The following is a 16,127-nucleotide window of genomic DNA, read 5'->3' on the forward strand; positions in this document are numbered from 1 at the left end:
AATAGAATCATATAACATGCATTCATTTAGCTGCTGCCTTAAATTATTTATTTGTTCAGATTTTACACAGAAGGAACAAGGGGCCAATGTCTTCTTTACTCAGCTTGTCTGCACCAACGTATCAATGGATAATAAGAAAACTCTTATACATACTATTGGGCATAAATGATCTAAACTTAATCTAACCTGATCCCAGCACAGATTTATAGAAATGACTTTAATATTTTCACGATTAACATTTACAATATTTAGAGCCATCTACCCTGCTGCCTTTAGATACTTCTTTCAAATGTTCACATTTTTCTCAGAGTTTACATCTATTAACTATGCACACTCTGAAATAGGTTAGCAGAAGTTCACAATGTGTTAGTTGTCTGATTATATGTTACTTGATTTACAATCTTGAAAATTGAAATAAAGAACATTAGTGACCTTATTCTACTTTTAACAGTGATTTAGTTGCCACATCTGGAATTTCGTTGTTCAGACACTATGCCACATTCTGCTTGCACACATTGTGTAAATAACATGGCAAGAAGACAATTTGAGAGAGCACTGCACCCATTCCCATATTCAAGTAGAAACACATGAAATCTATGCTTAAGAGGAAAAAAACAACAACAAAAAGCTATGCAATTTCAGAATAGCTCTAACACAACTAATCAAAAATACTTTTTTTCCAAAACCTAATTGGGACATTTTAAGACCTACTATTTAGCAAAGACCAAGAAATTTACAGTTCCTGTGTTTCAAGTAAGAGAAAAGGGACCAAGCCTAAAGTCATACAGAAGTACACAAGGACAAAAGTTTATGAGGTTACATAATACTGTTTTGTACAACCAACTGAAAACTTTAAGAATTCAAAAATGATTTACTCTGAATTACGTCAAATACACATGTGCACTTCTTGAAAGTACAGTTTGCGAAGAAACTTCAATAGTAGTTTTATATCACTAGACATATCTTTATATATCCAGAATAAAACAAAACCTAAGTATGATACCTAATTTTTAATGAACATTTATAGGAGTTAACCATGCACACAGTGTGGCTACCAAATGTTTATTGAGAAAGGGATATAAAATGTGGCCAATGACTGTTTTACAGGAAACAGTGTAGCTCAGGGTGCTGGTTCTCATAATACAGCTAAAAATAGGATACATATTATATAGTGTCAGTCCTTTCAGGAGTCATTTTTTAAATTTTATTTAATGGTATCCAAAACTAGAACTTTATTTTACTAGCATATATATATGTTTATATGCTAAAAATATAATCCACTTGCGATAACTATCTTACTTAAGCTTTTAAAGTTCAAATATATTACCTTGCTTCTCTGCAGATACATGTAAATAACTTTAACTTATAGGAAAGCCTCAAAGACAAATTGTAAACAGGACAGGTCCATCAGTTATCTATATCTATACAGTATGCGTCACTATTTAAATATAGGATTGAGACAAGTAAGTTTCTATGGAGAGTGACAGTTTTTATAAATGCTTTTGTATTAAAGGTTTTCTTAATAATAATAAAAATCCTCAAATAAAATGAATTTAAAAATTAAGTATCCAAGTAGTATTTTTTCTTTATTGCAGCAGCTAAAATATTGAAAGCCTAGAATCAATCAGCTAATATATACTGTCACAAGAAAGGCATATTGAGTAAGGTTCTTGGGGGGGAGGAGATACAACAGGGTATGACATTGCCAATGGGCTCCAGAAGCCTATAGATTTGGTGGGTTTATCTGAGGAAACCACATGATAATCCACAGAAAGGATTCTGATACTTTTACAGATAGAACCAAGTGTTCCTAACAAAAAAAGGCCTTAGATTTCTATATATAACAAAACTCACAATGATTCTAAGCTCCTTAAAGACAGAATCTTGTTTTTCCCTATGTTCTTCTAGTTCAGTCTACAGCTGTCAATGGGTGCTTAAACATATTTTGTTGACTGGCAAACAGAAAACAAGGTTTTCTCTTTTTCTCCGCCCCCCCCCCATTAATTGTTCTCTAAACTATAGCCAGAGTGACATTTTTGAAATATAAATTTGATAATGGCACCCTCCTCTCCACCTTCCAAACTAACTCCTACCATTATTTTTTCCATCACTTTTACCATAAGATTCAAATCTGTGATATGGTCTAGAAGGCCCTGAAAGACCTGATGAGAGTCTGCTAAGAGCTCCAAACTCAAGGGCCCTCTCTCAGTTGCATGAATATGCCACACCAACTTCTATACCAGGCTTTTGTACCCAGCATTTCTCCTCTATGTTTACATGGTTAATTCCTTCTCATCTCTCAGATTTTAAACATCAATCAATCCTCAGGGAAACCTTCTTTGATTAAATTAGTTCACACTTTTTAAAATTCTCACAGTACCATGTATCTGTCCTCCAAAATACATACCACCATTTTAAGTTTCCTTTTACTTATTTTTTAAATAACTGTGTCTCCACAATGTAATGCAAGGGCTAGCGAGGTAGGAACTATTTGGGAGTTCACTCACCATTTTATTACCTGAGCCTGCTATTCAGACACATACAAAGCATTCAATCAATATTTGTCGAACATAGAAATGACTAAGTGAATATGGTTGTCTATCTGGTCACATTAGTAAAGTCCTAGAAAGTATGGGCTTTATTAAGTGATATCTATCACACTACCATGTTTAGTACTATTTCGTAATAAGCCATTGCAAGGTTTATCTGTTTATGGTCACTTAAATAGGAAAAGTAAATAAAAGTGACCCTCAAGAGCCTAATATGAAATTTTAATATAAATGATCCTAAAATGCATGAAACCTGGAAATCATTTTAAAAAGTGTAACCTCACTTCTCATTGATCAGCCTTTTATTCTTATTTTTAAGCTGGATAGCCATGGAATTCACTAATTCTTTTAAGCTGCTAACAAACTATCAGTCCTCTTAGGTAGAAACATAGTAAGTAATAATGATCCTGGGGCACTTAGAGGAGTAGGATTCACTGAAAAAGCTCTGTACCCCCAAAGCATCCATCATTCAAGAAAGATAACATTCTTGGATAGCAGTGTTCTGAGGCTCACTTTCAGGGTCAAAGAACATAAGTGATACATAAGTTAGTTCTGTCCCATCAGCCATTTATACTTATTTTTTTTTCTCTTGAATAATACCTGAAGATGAAAAAATATCAATCCTAGTAAAATGGAAATCTTATTCAGCAGAGAAGATAATACAGGGCTCTAGAATAAGAGTGCCTGCACTTGTATGTGGGCTCTGCCACTAATCTGGTTATGACACATAACCTTTCTGGTGTTCTATTTCCATCACTAAATAAATAAATAAATAAATAAATAAATAAATAAATAAAACTTGCTAGGTTTGAATAAATTAGAGTAAGGATGAAACTGCACTTATTAAATAAAAATATTCTAGAAAACCATAGATGCAGAAGTTGCTGCAAGACATTCGGGGCCAGAAAAAAAAAAAATAGAGAGAGAGAGAGAGAGAGAGAGAGAGAGAGAGAAAGAATATTATCGTTGTCCTTTTAGTTGTTCTTACTATATTTTTAATACGAAGGCTACTAAATAATATTAGGCTTTATTAAGTTAAAAAAGAAATTGTGGTTAGAACTAGATATAATTTGAATCTTGTTTAATGTTTGCTGTTGATTTTTTCCCTAAATTTTCTCTAATGAATGTGGATTTGTTTTTAAATTAGTTTTTAAAAGGAATGTGGCAATCAGTGTGAATACTGGCTAGACGCAGGGCTCTGCTCATACTTCCTCTGAATAGAAACCATCTATCCCTGGCCATCAATACATGATTGGTGTTGGGAGAGGCATCCATTCTCAATTAATTATTTAACAGTCACTTGACACACATGAAATAAAGAAAATACATAAAAGTGGAGCCAATCCTTCTGGGCAGATTGACTCTGCCTTTATCATTCCATCTCCCATTTCTGTGATAATCAAAAGAATCCAGCCTTTTGTTTTCCTTTCATGACTAGTGGTGATCTTTGGACTCCGTTTTCAGATCAAATTTTCAAAACGAATCAATGCTCCAGAACCATCCTGATGGATTTTCCTTTCTGAATTGAATTACCTTATGCATCAGGTACTATACTGGTCAATTATGTATCTTGGTAATTCCAAATTCTTCCTCTTATGGAAAGAGCCTATCCACTGGCAAAATGAAATGCATTTCAGAAACATTTAATTCTGCTTCTCTTCAACGTATTACTTTTGCCACGCTTTCTCCACACTTAAGTGTTCCCGATTATGCATGATCTCTGGATCCCTACATTTAAAATGCACAGGAAAATAAAAATTTTAATTTAAAACACCCTCCCACACAGAACAAGCTGTCATTGTGTCATATTTGTTTCCTAATTTAAGGAAGGAAGTTATATCTTATGTGTCCTTCATTAAATTGTCTGCTCTGTATTTTAAAGTGGCATTGGGATACATAGAGCAATTTTCCCCTTGAAATAATGTTCATTTAAAAAAAAAACTATTTCTATTAATCAGTGCAGAGATATGGAGCTTCGAATTATAATACAGCAAATCGTCACGTGGACCTGCTATTTCATTCAAGATTTGCAATTAAATTAGATTTGGGAGAGGAAAAGCATGTCCTGTTTTATTTTTGTAAAACCTAACTATAAAGCCTGGTACTAAATCCATGGAAATTTACTGGCCAAGCTGAAGTGCAGTATAGGCCATAGGATACACAGTCTTCTGTATTTATTTAAGCTAAAACATAATGAAAACAAAAACCTTCATGAAGGCAGACAACAATAAAATAACCCTTTACTTTTTTTTTTTTTCCTATAAACCCTTGAAGGCTACAGAACTCTTTTTTTTCCGATGACCAGCTTTTTTTTTTTTTTCTTCCTAACAAACTCTCTTTGCTGTTTAAACAATTACAAATTTTATCAAGTCTTCATTTCTCTTAAAAGTCAGATGAGAGAAAACTGCCAAGTCTAATAAGATTTACAAGGGCTAGTTCCTCTTAGCAGTGTCAGCAAAAAAAAAAAAAAAAAAGAGAGAGAGAGAGAGAGAGACATTATACAATAAAATTCAGCCACACATAGAGCTTTTGTCCTCACAGCTTTCAAAATTAGATTTAATAATTCATCTTTTAGAAAACAATTTCAGCCATAAATGTCATTTATCCATGTGGTGACTGTCTTGATTTGACCCATAAGCTGTCTACTTTAAAACCTGACATCTCTCCCGCTCAGCCACAAATATATCCATGTTTCCTCTTTTCCTATCAGTCACTTTCTGTTCATAGGCTTTCCGGTATTTATACAAAATTTTTCCTTGGTCATGGTCATGTAGCAACATTGTAGACACATTAATGGCTGAATTTTATTTATTAAGGGGAGAAAATAAAACTTGGTATGGTTTTCTTTTTTTCCTTCCACACTTTCAGTGCTTAAAACAACAGAAATTACAACGTGGCCTCCACAACTCAGATACATCTCATTAGCTAAACGTACTCGGAAAATCTTTTGCAATCCTTCATATGCAACACCACCCACCTCCCCCTATTTATTAGCTTACAGAACCTTCCTAGGACAACAGTGTCTAAATGTCTGTGCCATTTAGCTTCCCAAGACATCTGCTAATTAAGAAATAGGTGTTTTAATCTCTAACATTTCTAAATATTAGCTGACCTGTCTTCCGCTTCCAGAAACCACTTAATTTTTCCTAGACGGACAAATGCTGGACTTGGACATGACCTTCGAAAGTAACATTGGTTCCAAGAACCTTTTTCTTCTATCCAGAAAACCTTCCCCCACACACACCCCTCCCCACCCTCCACCCCCCCCCCCCCCCCACACACACACACATCCTCCTTTCCCCACAACCAGGAGCAGGACTTTATACTTGTAAAAGGGCCCCTGTTCCCCTTGTGTCCTTTCCCACGCATAACGAAACGTGGAGGTCCTCACGCGTAGCCAACCTCGCCTGCCCTTCCTTCTTCACCACGTGGCTGCCCAATCTAGAGGCGCGTCTGCACCCGAGGCGGAACGGCTCCGCGTATCACAGGCTTGGGGCGGGCGGGCGAGTGGCTGGGAGGCGAGGAAAGCACAGCGGTTGTGCAGGCGGGCCACGGCCCAGGGACGGTGGGAGCAGCCTGACAAGGAACCCGAGGAACCTCAAGGGGAGAGGGCGTTCTGCTCGCCCCCGGGCAGCGAGCGGTGGCCCAGAGGGCCGGGTCCCAGGGGGCCACCGGGCCCAGGGGGTGGGGGAGGCCAGAGGAGGAGCTGCGGGCGGTGCAGGCGAGGCAGGGAGGCCGCAAGCAGGAGGCCACCTGGCGCCTCGCCCCGACCTCCCCCACCCCCCGCGCCCCGCCCCCGCCCCCGCCCCGGGAGGGCGCGTCCGGCGTCGGGCCTTACCTTGGCTGCAGTCCTTGCCGCGGAAGCCGGTTCTCGAGCAGTCGCACACCGCCTGGTCGTCCACAACCGAGCACACGCCCCCGTTGAGACACACCCCGCCCTCGCCCTCGTCGCCCGCCTCGCACGGGCTGCCCCCGCCGCTGCTGGGCGGCTCGTCGTCCAGCCTCACGTCGCCGCTGTCCAGGGGCAGGGCCTGCGAGGCGTTCACGCGGACGTCGCGGATCCAGCCCCTGAAGGGCTCGCGCTCCCGGACGGCGGCCAGCGTGAGCTTGAGCGCCGCGGCGCGCAGTTCGGGGGGCAGCCCGCCCACGAAGAGGCCGCTGAACACCGTCATGTCCCTGCGCTTGGACTTGACCTCCACCCACTTGGCCTCGGCCTGGTCGATGAAGAGCGTGGTGTTGCGGAACTGCCTGCGGATGCGCACGCTGTGCCAGGCGCCGTCGTTGACCGGCGTGTCGGCCAGCAGCGTGGCGGGCTCCGCGCAGAAGATGGAGAAGCTGAGCTGCAGGCGGCCGCCGCGGGTCAGGATGAGCTCCAGGAAGTCGCAGAAGCCCTCGTCGTCGAAGTAGAGCACGAGGCCGCGCGCGCTGCGCGTCTTGAGCTGGAAGCTCATCTCGCTCTCGCAGCAGGCGTTCCACTTGGGGAAGCGCGTCCACTGGCCCTCGGCCCCCGGGAACTCCAGCCCGCTGCCCAGCTCCGCCCAGCAGCCCAGGAGCAGCAGCGAGAGGCACAGGAGAAAGCAGCCCCCGCGCTGGAGGAGCGCCGTCCCCATGCTCGGGGCTGGGGTGCGGCGGGGGGGTGCCGGGGCCGACAGGGTCAACGTGGTCCTGGACACCGTGATGCGGAAACGGGGGTCCGGAGTCGGGCGCGGTGGGGGGGGGCCCGGAGCGGGAGGGACGCACCCTCCCGTATCTAGCTCTTTTTTTCTTCTTCTTCTTCCAGCAGCCCCTCCCTCTCTCCCGATAGTCCCCTCCCAACTGGAAGACGTAGACCCCGGGGGTGCAGGGCAGCAGCAGAGCTTCCAGACCAAAGGGAGGATGCACTTTGGAAGCAACGTTCTGGAAAAGGCGTCAACAGGCGGTCAAGGGGAGTCACTTATCCATTTGAATCCGATGACCTAGTTCAAGGGCATCAGTGGTGTCAGGAGATGCCGCTTCGCTGCTCAAATACTATTATCTGCCAGGTACCATCAGGGGTACCGGGCGACAGGGAAGCAGTCAGGGTCTGGCAAGGAGGAAATGCTTCTCAGGGAAGTACAAGAAGCCAGCAAGGAGCCAGGATCCTTCGACACTTGCAAAAGCCTCCAGTTGTTTCTCCTCCAGATGTGGTGTTCCCAAAGCAGAAGGGAGTGACAGGTTCCTTGCCTCTCTTTACGGCACCACTTAACCCCTGAGTGGCTTCAAAGGCCTGCTTCTTCCGTCATATCATGGACTTTCCTGCACCACTGTAGCCAACGCAGACTTCCTTATGCATGGCCTCACAGGCTGGGTTTTACTTCTTTTTTTTTTTTTTTTTTTCCCCTCCCCAACGGTAGGGTTCAAACCCAGAAGCTGTGGAATAGCCAGAAGCTGTTAGATGTCACAACAGCTCCTCTTCTTTTCTCTTTGCCTCTGCAAGGCCAAGCTAAGATGCCAGCATGTCAATTGGTTGTGTGTTGGTGATGCATTTTGGTTTTGTCTTTTTATAAGGACCCAGAAAATCTGCAGAGAATTAAAATAAAAATTAATTTCTAAAGTCATGTGTAGTATCACAGAAATCACTATTCAGCTCAGAAACCAGGTATGTAACTAGAGCTGTTAGGAAGCCACAGTTAACCTTAACTAGAAGGGGCTCATTTGTCTTGATCTATCAAGGAAGACCTAATGTCTCCGAATAGTTAATATTGCACTTTTACAATAAGTCATTACATCCTTGCAGTTTGTTATAACTGTTAATAGGTAACCCTCTCAGGATTTTGTAGAGATTTGTTTATGGCTATCTTTTACTTTTTCTGAGAAAGTTTAATCTTTTTTTTTTTTTTTTTTTTAATATGAGGAGGAAGAAAAAGGCCCTTTTAAGGACTTCTGCTCGTAATGTGTACTGATGGCACGGACAACAAGAATACAACCTATTCAAATATCAGCTAATACAGATTTTTCAATAGGCAAAGCAGACCAGACTGCAACTGGACGCTGCTGGCTTGGATTTATATAGCATTCCTACCATTTCATGGTTTTCAGAGAAAGAATACTGATAGTTTCTTGGGAGTCTCTTTTAAACTTCAAACACGCATTTTCTCCCCTTTTATTAAAGGAATATCTGTTATAGGAGAAAACATCTAACTGAAGTCATATCTATTTGGAGCAGCATTTATGTTTCAATTGCCATAATATTAAATCCTCTAAAGATGGGTAAAGTATTTAATATTTTGCCACAGTGTAGTGATCTTAACTCCTCTTCAAGTCCTTATCTGGCTGTCAGCCCTTAGAATTTGTGTGGTCAGAACAGCAGTTGGCATGTGTGTCACCTTAAATGCTATGGCTCCAGGATGCTGGAATATAAAATTATATCTTTGAATCACTCACTATGAAAATCACCTCTTTATTTAACCCTAATCTGACAGGCTCCTGGAATGGTACAGAAATCTAAGCAGTGTGTTGTTTTTAAGTCTCTCTCTCTCTCTCTCTTTCTTTTTTTTCTTTACCAAAAAACATTACTCTCACATTTTGACCAAAAAAAATCACAAATGGTTCATCTGGTCATGTCAAGCAAATACATGCATTTCCCTCAGCATTCCTCACTATACCACACCACCCCCTGTACACACACACACACACACACACACACACACACATTTATTGCCTGGACACAGAAGCTCACTATCCAATTAACACTTTTTTTTTTTTCCTACAAGCTGAAACTAGCAGTAATTTATGGCACCGCATTGTGTTGCTGCTCCTCCATGGAGGGAGCTGAGAGCATTTCTCTTCAGTACAGAGCAATCCCTACAGGTGTCAGCTGAGAGCCACCACCAGGCTAGGGGATCCCACTTCAAGTTCCTCCCCAGATGAAATTGATGACTGGTTCCCTCTTTTGCAACACAGACACACAACACAACACATACACACACATACACACTGCCCAGCAGAAATAAAAAATAAATTAAAATCTCAGTTGCTTATTTATTATGGCTGATACATCCCACTCCAACAGCAATCACCAGCCATATCTTGTCTACTTCTGTGCCAAACCCAAAGAAAGGTGCTCTTAAAAATCATCCTAAGATAGCATATTATTCAATATACTCTAATTTTTAAGTGGACTCAGGCATCTGCCAAATTTTCAGTCATTTACAAAATGAATCTGGAATTTAAGGATCAAGAGTAGTGCTTTGAAACCATCCAGAAGCTTATGTATTAGAAAACCTTTGTGTGTGTGTGTGTGTGCACGCACGCGTGTGACTCAACTGGAGCCGATTATTTTATTAATTAATATTACATGGATCACAAAACCTTTCTTCACCCCTCTCTCCTGCACTCCTCCACTAATGCATACCTTGCCGATTTTTTAAGGAATAGAGAGTGTGTGTGTGGGGGGGGGGGGACACATATATTCTTACCACAGAGGAGGTCAACTGACTCTCCCAGTCCTTAGAGGAAGCTCATTGTGTGTGAGGGAGTATTTATATGGAGAAAGAGGATTCTCTCTAGGTGCCGGAAAAACCTGGTGAGTTCACAAATTAGAGGATGAAATAAAAGGATCTGAAAAACAACCTTACTGCAGCCAAAGGAAGAAGCGCTCTAATTCAAAAGCAGACTAACAGCCTCATTAATCTTTTCTTTCATTTCTAGAATCAAATTCATTCCCAAGCCACTGGAAGGATCGATACTGTATGCTCATCCGCTGCAGTTGCATTTATTTTAATATGTTTATAACACACATACACATATGCACACATATCTTTCCATGCATCCTTCAATATAGACCATAGCAAAGAACCTGAAATCTTTGGGATAATTTTTAGAAGCGCTTCCTGCCCCCCCACCTTGCTTTTGCAAAGTCCCTCAATACCAATGCACACCCAAATTCTCCCTGGCTTTCCCGCCCAGTCTCTAAGCTCCATCTGTAATACCAGTGCAGTTTCTTGGAGCCTGGAGTCAACTGCACAAATTAAGGATAGGCACAGCATGGGGCTGATGGGGAAGGGAAAGATGTAGACACAGATATATTTTATTGCTTTGGTTTCTAACTTGTCTGTTTTCTTTCTTTTGCTAAAAAATCACTGCATTCAGCCTTTAAGTTACTACCTCAGTTCCACCATCTCGTCTTCTTGCCATCTATTTAAAAAGCTTCATGCAAAACAACGAAGATCTATACTCCTCCACCCTCCCACCACCCATCCTTCCTTGTGCATTTGTGGCAGATCCTGGCTCAGTTACTAGGGGGAAATATATCCTTCTCCAGGTTGCCTCGCCCCATCCCCTCCCCCAACCCAAATTGAGCTTCTTTACCTGCCCGGTTATTCCCCTTAGCTCGACCCAGAGCCTGAAGCATGCATCGGTCAAAGCGAATTTCCTGAGGTCTGTGGATAAGGCGACTGCCGCTGCCTTTTCAGAGGCGTCAGGCTTGAGCGTCTATCTCCAGGAGTGCGGGAGGGGAGAACAGGCAACGGAGGGGAGCAGGAGGAGGAGGAAGAGAGGGAAAGAGCTGGGAAGGAGGAGGCGGTGGTGGAGCCTGAGAAGGCTGGGTTACGTGACGCCGGGTGCTGTCCTTCTGAAAGAGAAGGGCGGAGCTGAGCTCTCCGCAGTACCATGGAGAGCGGCGGGCCGTCCTCAGGCGGGGATCCTGGTGGGCTCGGCCCGCAGGCACAGCCCCTCCAGGTCGGGATGCTGCGGAGCCGGGTGTTTATACCTTTGCTTCGTCCCTTTGCAGGGGAAGCCCGATCCTGGAGGCGGAGACCTGCCGCAAGAGCTTCTAACTTGTCACCACCCACCCTCCCCCTAGAGAGAGGGAGAGAGAGAGAGAGAGAGAGAACCAGAGAACCACGTAGCCTACTGAGCATGCCCAGACCCCTGTTAGACCCACGGAAACCTGTGTGGAGATTCCACTTCTCCGGGGTTTAGTCGTGATTGGGCGAGGGTACCTGAAAGGGTGCCAGGGAAGAGCTGGGCCGCTAAAAGGAAGGGGGCGAGGAGTCCGTGATTAAGATGAGCTCCCGTTTTACTTGCGCACTTTGGTCTCCTCTTTGCAACCCTTGAAAAGCTGCAGCTTTTCCAGGAATGCAGGGACAGGCGAGGCTCACACAGTCGCTGGCATTCCCACAGATCCAACGTCCCTGCCCCACCCCTGACTGTGTCCCCAGCCTGAGTGATGTCTTCAGACCTAGGCTGTGCCCACAAGACGTGAGAGGGACCTACCAGACCAACGCGCCAACTTGGAGACCAGAGTCAAGTCTGTCTGACAAGGTGCTTTCTGCGACAGCCTCTCGTCTTTCCCCAGTTTTCTGTGCTCTGCCTTGGACACGGGCATTCTGAGCTGAACCAAGTTCTGAACCTGTTTAACTCTTCTCTCCGCCTCCTCCTTTCTTTTGCAGCTGGTAAAACCTGGAGGAAGTAAGACTCCATGTGAGACTCTAACCAAATCATTGGGCATACCCAGTAGGCATTGCTGGGTTTGGTGACAAAGGAGTTAACTCTCGGGGAGCTTGCAGAATAGGTGGTAGAAAAGTCCAAAGTGTGTGGCTTTAAATTACAGTTTGAGTGCTATGGACATTTAAATTCCTAACCCTATTATATTCCTAGCCCGGGTTAGTTTTAGAGCAGAAACAGCAGACATATTTATTTCAGCACCACAAACCTAATAGCTCTAGTCTCAAGTGCTATAGGATAAGACTATTTTCTACCTCTAGGCCCTATAAAGCAAGACTGTAAGAACTTTCCGAAGCACTGAAATAATATACATTCCAAATGCAATATTCATTTCCTTCCAAAGAAACCATAACTTATTCCTGTGATAAGTGTATTTATATTTTCACTACCTTTATAAAAGAGTCTAAATAACTTGAAGGCAAGAACCACAGTTTTTATTTTTATTGTCTTTAGAAAGGCAGTGTGTCAAGTGATTAAATGTATGGGAACTAGAATCAGGTTGTCTGGGCTTGAATTCCATCTCTGCAGTTTATTAGCTGTGGCCTTAAGTGAGATACTTAACCTTACAAGGCCTCAGGCACCTCATCTGTAAAATGAATATATTAATAGCTCCCACATCTGTTTCACGTTGTGAAGATTAAATAAGTGGACATAATATATTTAGAATTGTGTTGAGCCTATACTAGCTATTTCTATTAGTTTCAAGCCAACTCTGTTCTGTTTGACTCAATGGAAGTCACTTCTCTGAAATCCAGATTTCTTGGCTTTATAATAGAAATACTAGTGATTGCCAACTCATTCCATAGGATTTTTTTTGGGGGGGGGTATGGATTGAAATAACAACTTTAACATGATATTCTAAAAACATAAATGAAATTTTAAATAACGTAGAGCTAAATCTCAAAAATAATACCTGATCTAAAGTCATGCAATCATTAAGTGAGTTTAGACCCACCCCCCCAAAAAAATAGTCTACTTAATTCAGGGTAGTGTTTTGTTTTATTTATCTACCATTTACCAGTAGGTTCTAGAGCAAACAGCACACAAGATATATGTGTCTAGTATAGAGGTAAACCATACTGCAAAAGTAAGTGGAATGAACAACCAGTTTTTAAGAATTGAATCTAACATTTCCATGATGCCCTGGAGATCTGATGTATATATTCACCAGTGAATCCTATTTGATGGCAGATTTCTAAACTAACTCTTAAGAGTCAAAACCCTATCACTTACCTGGAATCGTTAAAGACAACAACAACAGCAAACCTTTAATTGCCACTATGGCATATGGCTTGAAAAATTATCTAGTATTTTATTTTGTTCTTGTAAATTTTGGTCTTTTCTTTCAGTTGGGCTACACAGAGCTTTAGAACATGGTTCTCATTGGACTCTCTTCTATGATTATGATTCAAAGGTACTTAAAATTCTTATTCTCCATGTATAAGTCTTAAAACAACAGGTGGTCTGTGCCCACCCCTTACACACACATACAGACACACATACACACACACTATCTAAACCGAGGAACTACATTATGTCCTGCAGTAATCTGTTTTGTAGTTAACAGATTTAAAGTAACTACTGTATCTAATCTAAGGAACATGGACAGCCACATGATCTGTTTGTTTGTTTGTTTGTTTTTTTCAGTAAATATGCAGAGGGGAAATTATCAGTATGTGCTTAGAATGGGGAAATATCAAAACATAATTTAGTGATAAAAGCTCTTAAAGCATGACATCCTGTGTTGTTTCCACATAAATTGCTTTACCTTTTTGAGATTTAGTTTCCTCATCAGTAAAATAGGGAAAATAGCATCTTACTTCATAAAATTTGATGATGATAATGCCAGTGTTTAATGTTAAGTGCCTACTTCATGCCAAACAGCACTCCAAGTACTTTACTTAGTCTATCACTCAAAACAATCCTATGAGGTAAATTCTAGGATTTCACCCATTTTTCCAATGAGAAAAGCAAAGCACAGAGAGATTGACCCAATCAAGGTCACATCTAGCAGGTATAAGTGGAAAGAAGGGTACAAACTCATGCCCTTGATGTTAAACACCGTGTTACATGCCTCTCATCAAATGATCAAATATACCTAGCACACTGGCACAATGCAGATACTAATGAATGTTAACTCCTTTTTTCCCTTCTAAGAGTTTCCTCAAGAGAAATCTCGGAAACTAAATTTCAACTTTGGAATGTTGTAATGTCATTCCCTAATAACAAATACTGTATGAAATGTCTTAATGAAAACAGGTGAGATGTTTTTAATGTTGTTATTTTATTGTTGTTGTTGTTGTTGTTTGTGCATAACATGTAAAATTATTCCTATAGATCTAATTTGAGGCAATTTAACATTTGTCAAAGCAACTAGTGTTTTTCTAGAAAGGTGGAAACCAGGGTTAATTCCTCTCAAGTCACCTTAAGGAATCTACCAATTCTAGGCTACAGTAATGTGTAAAGGATTTTTAACTCCTGCCCCTTGTTACCACTCAAAACAAATGAGATAATTGTGAAATCAAGGTAGTTGTTTATGATTATGTCTGATTGGGAGAATTTCTGACAACCCAAATATGGAAACATAAGTAATATCTCATGCCATAAACTGGTAAACATTTTGCAACAATGAAAATGGAAATGCATGATCACCATAAACAAATAGATTTCCATAAGCTATTAAATATTAATGAGCATTCTAACATGGAAACTTGCTTCACACTAAAAATAAATGAAACTAAGTGATAAGATTTTTTGACTGATAAATGAATACAGAGAGACTCTGTGTTTATTGCTGCAATCATAGCTTGTGCTTTAACATTAGGAAATCAGTGTAAACAACTACTTTCTCAATTAACATTAAGGCAGAGTGGAGTGTTTGAGAAACCCATGAATCCCAAGATTGATACGAATTTGGAAGGGGGCTTTAACTTTACCAGTATAAGTAACTTAAGAAGAAATGCACGGTAATAATGGGGGGAAGTATACAAGTTGATACACACCAAATATTTTTCTACTAAAGATGGTAAACAGTTTAAAAGAGCAAGAAGATTTATCACTCTGTGGGGATTTTCTATTTGCTGTGATGCAGGTAATCAAAATGAAGCCATTTTTTTTCTACTGAAATAATGGTATTACTAGGGAGAGATTAGATTACATGATATTCCTAGCTAAATTTCAGATTAATAATGAATTCCTCTAATCAATTATAGTATCATTGTTGCATAATTGGAATGCTACTGTTTAGGTCAACAACCTATTTATTTTAATAATAAATATAACTCTTGCTATTTGGTTTGTGGCTACACGTCGCTAGCTGGTTTCCTTTATATAAACCAATATGAGTTTTCTAGTTACAAAAGTTGATGAATACTTATTGAACATGCTGCTATATAAACCCCATTTTCAGCACAACTAGAGAAATTTCTAACTATAAGGCAATACAATCAAGTGTGGGGGTTTAGATTCAGTTATAAACAGAAATAAACACACTGTAATTTAAATATAGGAAAATCCACATAATTTCCCATGAAGTTGACAATGGTACTTTCAGGAGAAATAAGCAAATTCAGTATGTGACATAATATCATACTCTTTGGGAAAAACCTTCAGCATTGTAAAATAAAGCTACTTTCACAAGAACATATAGCTTTTCAGTAATCATAAGATAAAATGTGATTTTAAAATGGCTACAAATAATTAGAATAATGGTAATTACTAAGGTATTAAGCTACGGTAAAGAAGCACATGGATAGGTACTTGAGAATAGTGGTTAAGTTCTAAAGGTTGCACCTGCTAGAGAGGTTTCACTGCGGGGACCCTGCAGTGTGTTTGATGGGCAGCATTTTTAAATCTAGGGCAGCACTAGCACCTGGCTATGTTCTGTCATGCTTTACTCCCACCACTCTTTCCCCAATAGGGATGAAAAATCATTCTGAAAAGGAATAGCAGCTACCATGAGAAGCCCCTGTTTGGGAGTTTCTTGCAGTGATTCATGGCGTACTTGAGCCTGTCTTCGTCATTCCCTATAGGAACGTATTTCTCCTCCTATATGGAAACTGTCTCCTTACCACCACCACCTGCACATACAGCCAACTCCCTCCAGTCATGCCA

At 41.1% G+C, this 16,127-nt stretch overlaps 1 protein-coding gene across 21 annotated transcripts in view; it reads right to left on the reverse strand.

Annotated features, from left to right (window-relative positions):
- The window catches only part of NRXN1 (neurexin 1), a 1,115,712-nt gene extending 1,104,396 nt beyond the window's left edge, over nt 1–11,316 (reverse strand). For 5 of the 21 annotated variants that reach the window (XM_049115886.1, XM_049115884.1, XM_049115885.1 and 2 more), the window contains exons 1-2: nt 10,878–11,315; nt 6,388–8,087 (exon numbers count right to left, since the gene is read on the reverse strand). In XM_049115886.1, coding sequence (XP_048971843.1) covers nt 6,388–7,159 — 772 coding nt within the window. In that variant the 5' untranslated portion in view covers nt 7,160–8,087; nt 10,878–11,315. Of the gene's footprint in view, nt 1–6,387; nt 8,088–10,877 lie in introns of those variants that run through there. The other 16 variants (XM_035696144.2, XM_049115889.1, XM_025466638.3 and 13 more) reach the window with 6 other exon arrangements.
- Nucleotides 11,317–16,127: the final 4,811 nt, after the last annotated feature.

Source organism: Canis lupus, chromosome 10, assembly GCF_003254725.2.
Source record: "Canis lupus dingo isolate Sandy chromosome 10, ASM325472v2, whole genome shotgun sequence".
In the NCBI taxonomy this organism is placed as follows: Eukaryota; Metazoa; Chordata; class Mammalia; order Carnivora; family Canidae; genus Canis; species Canis lupus.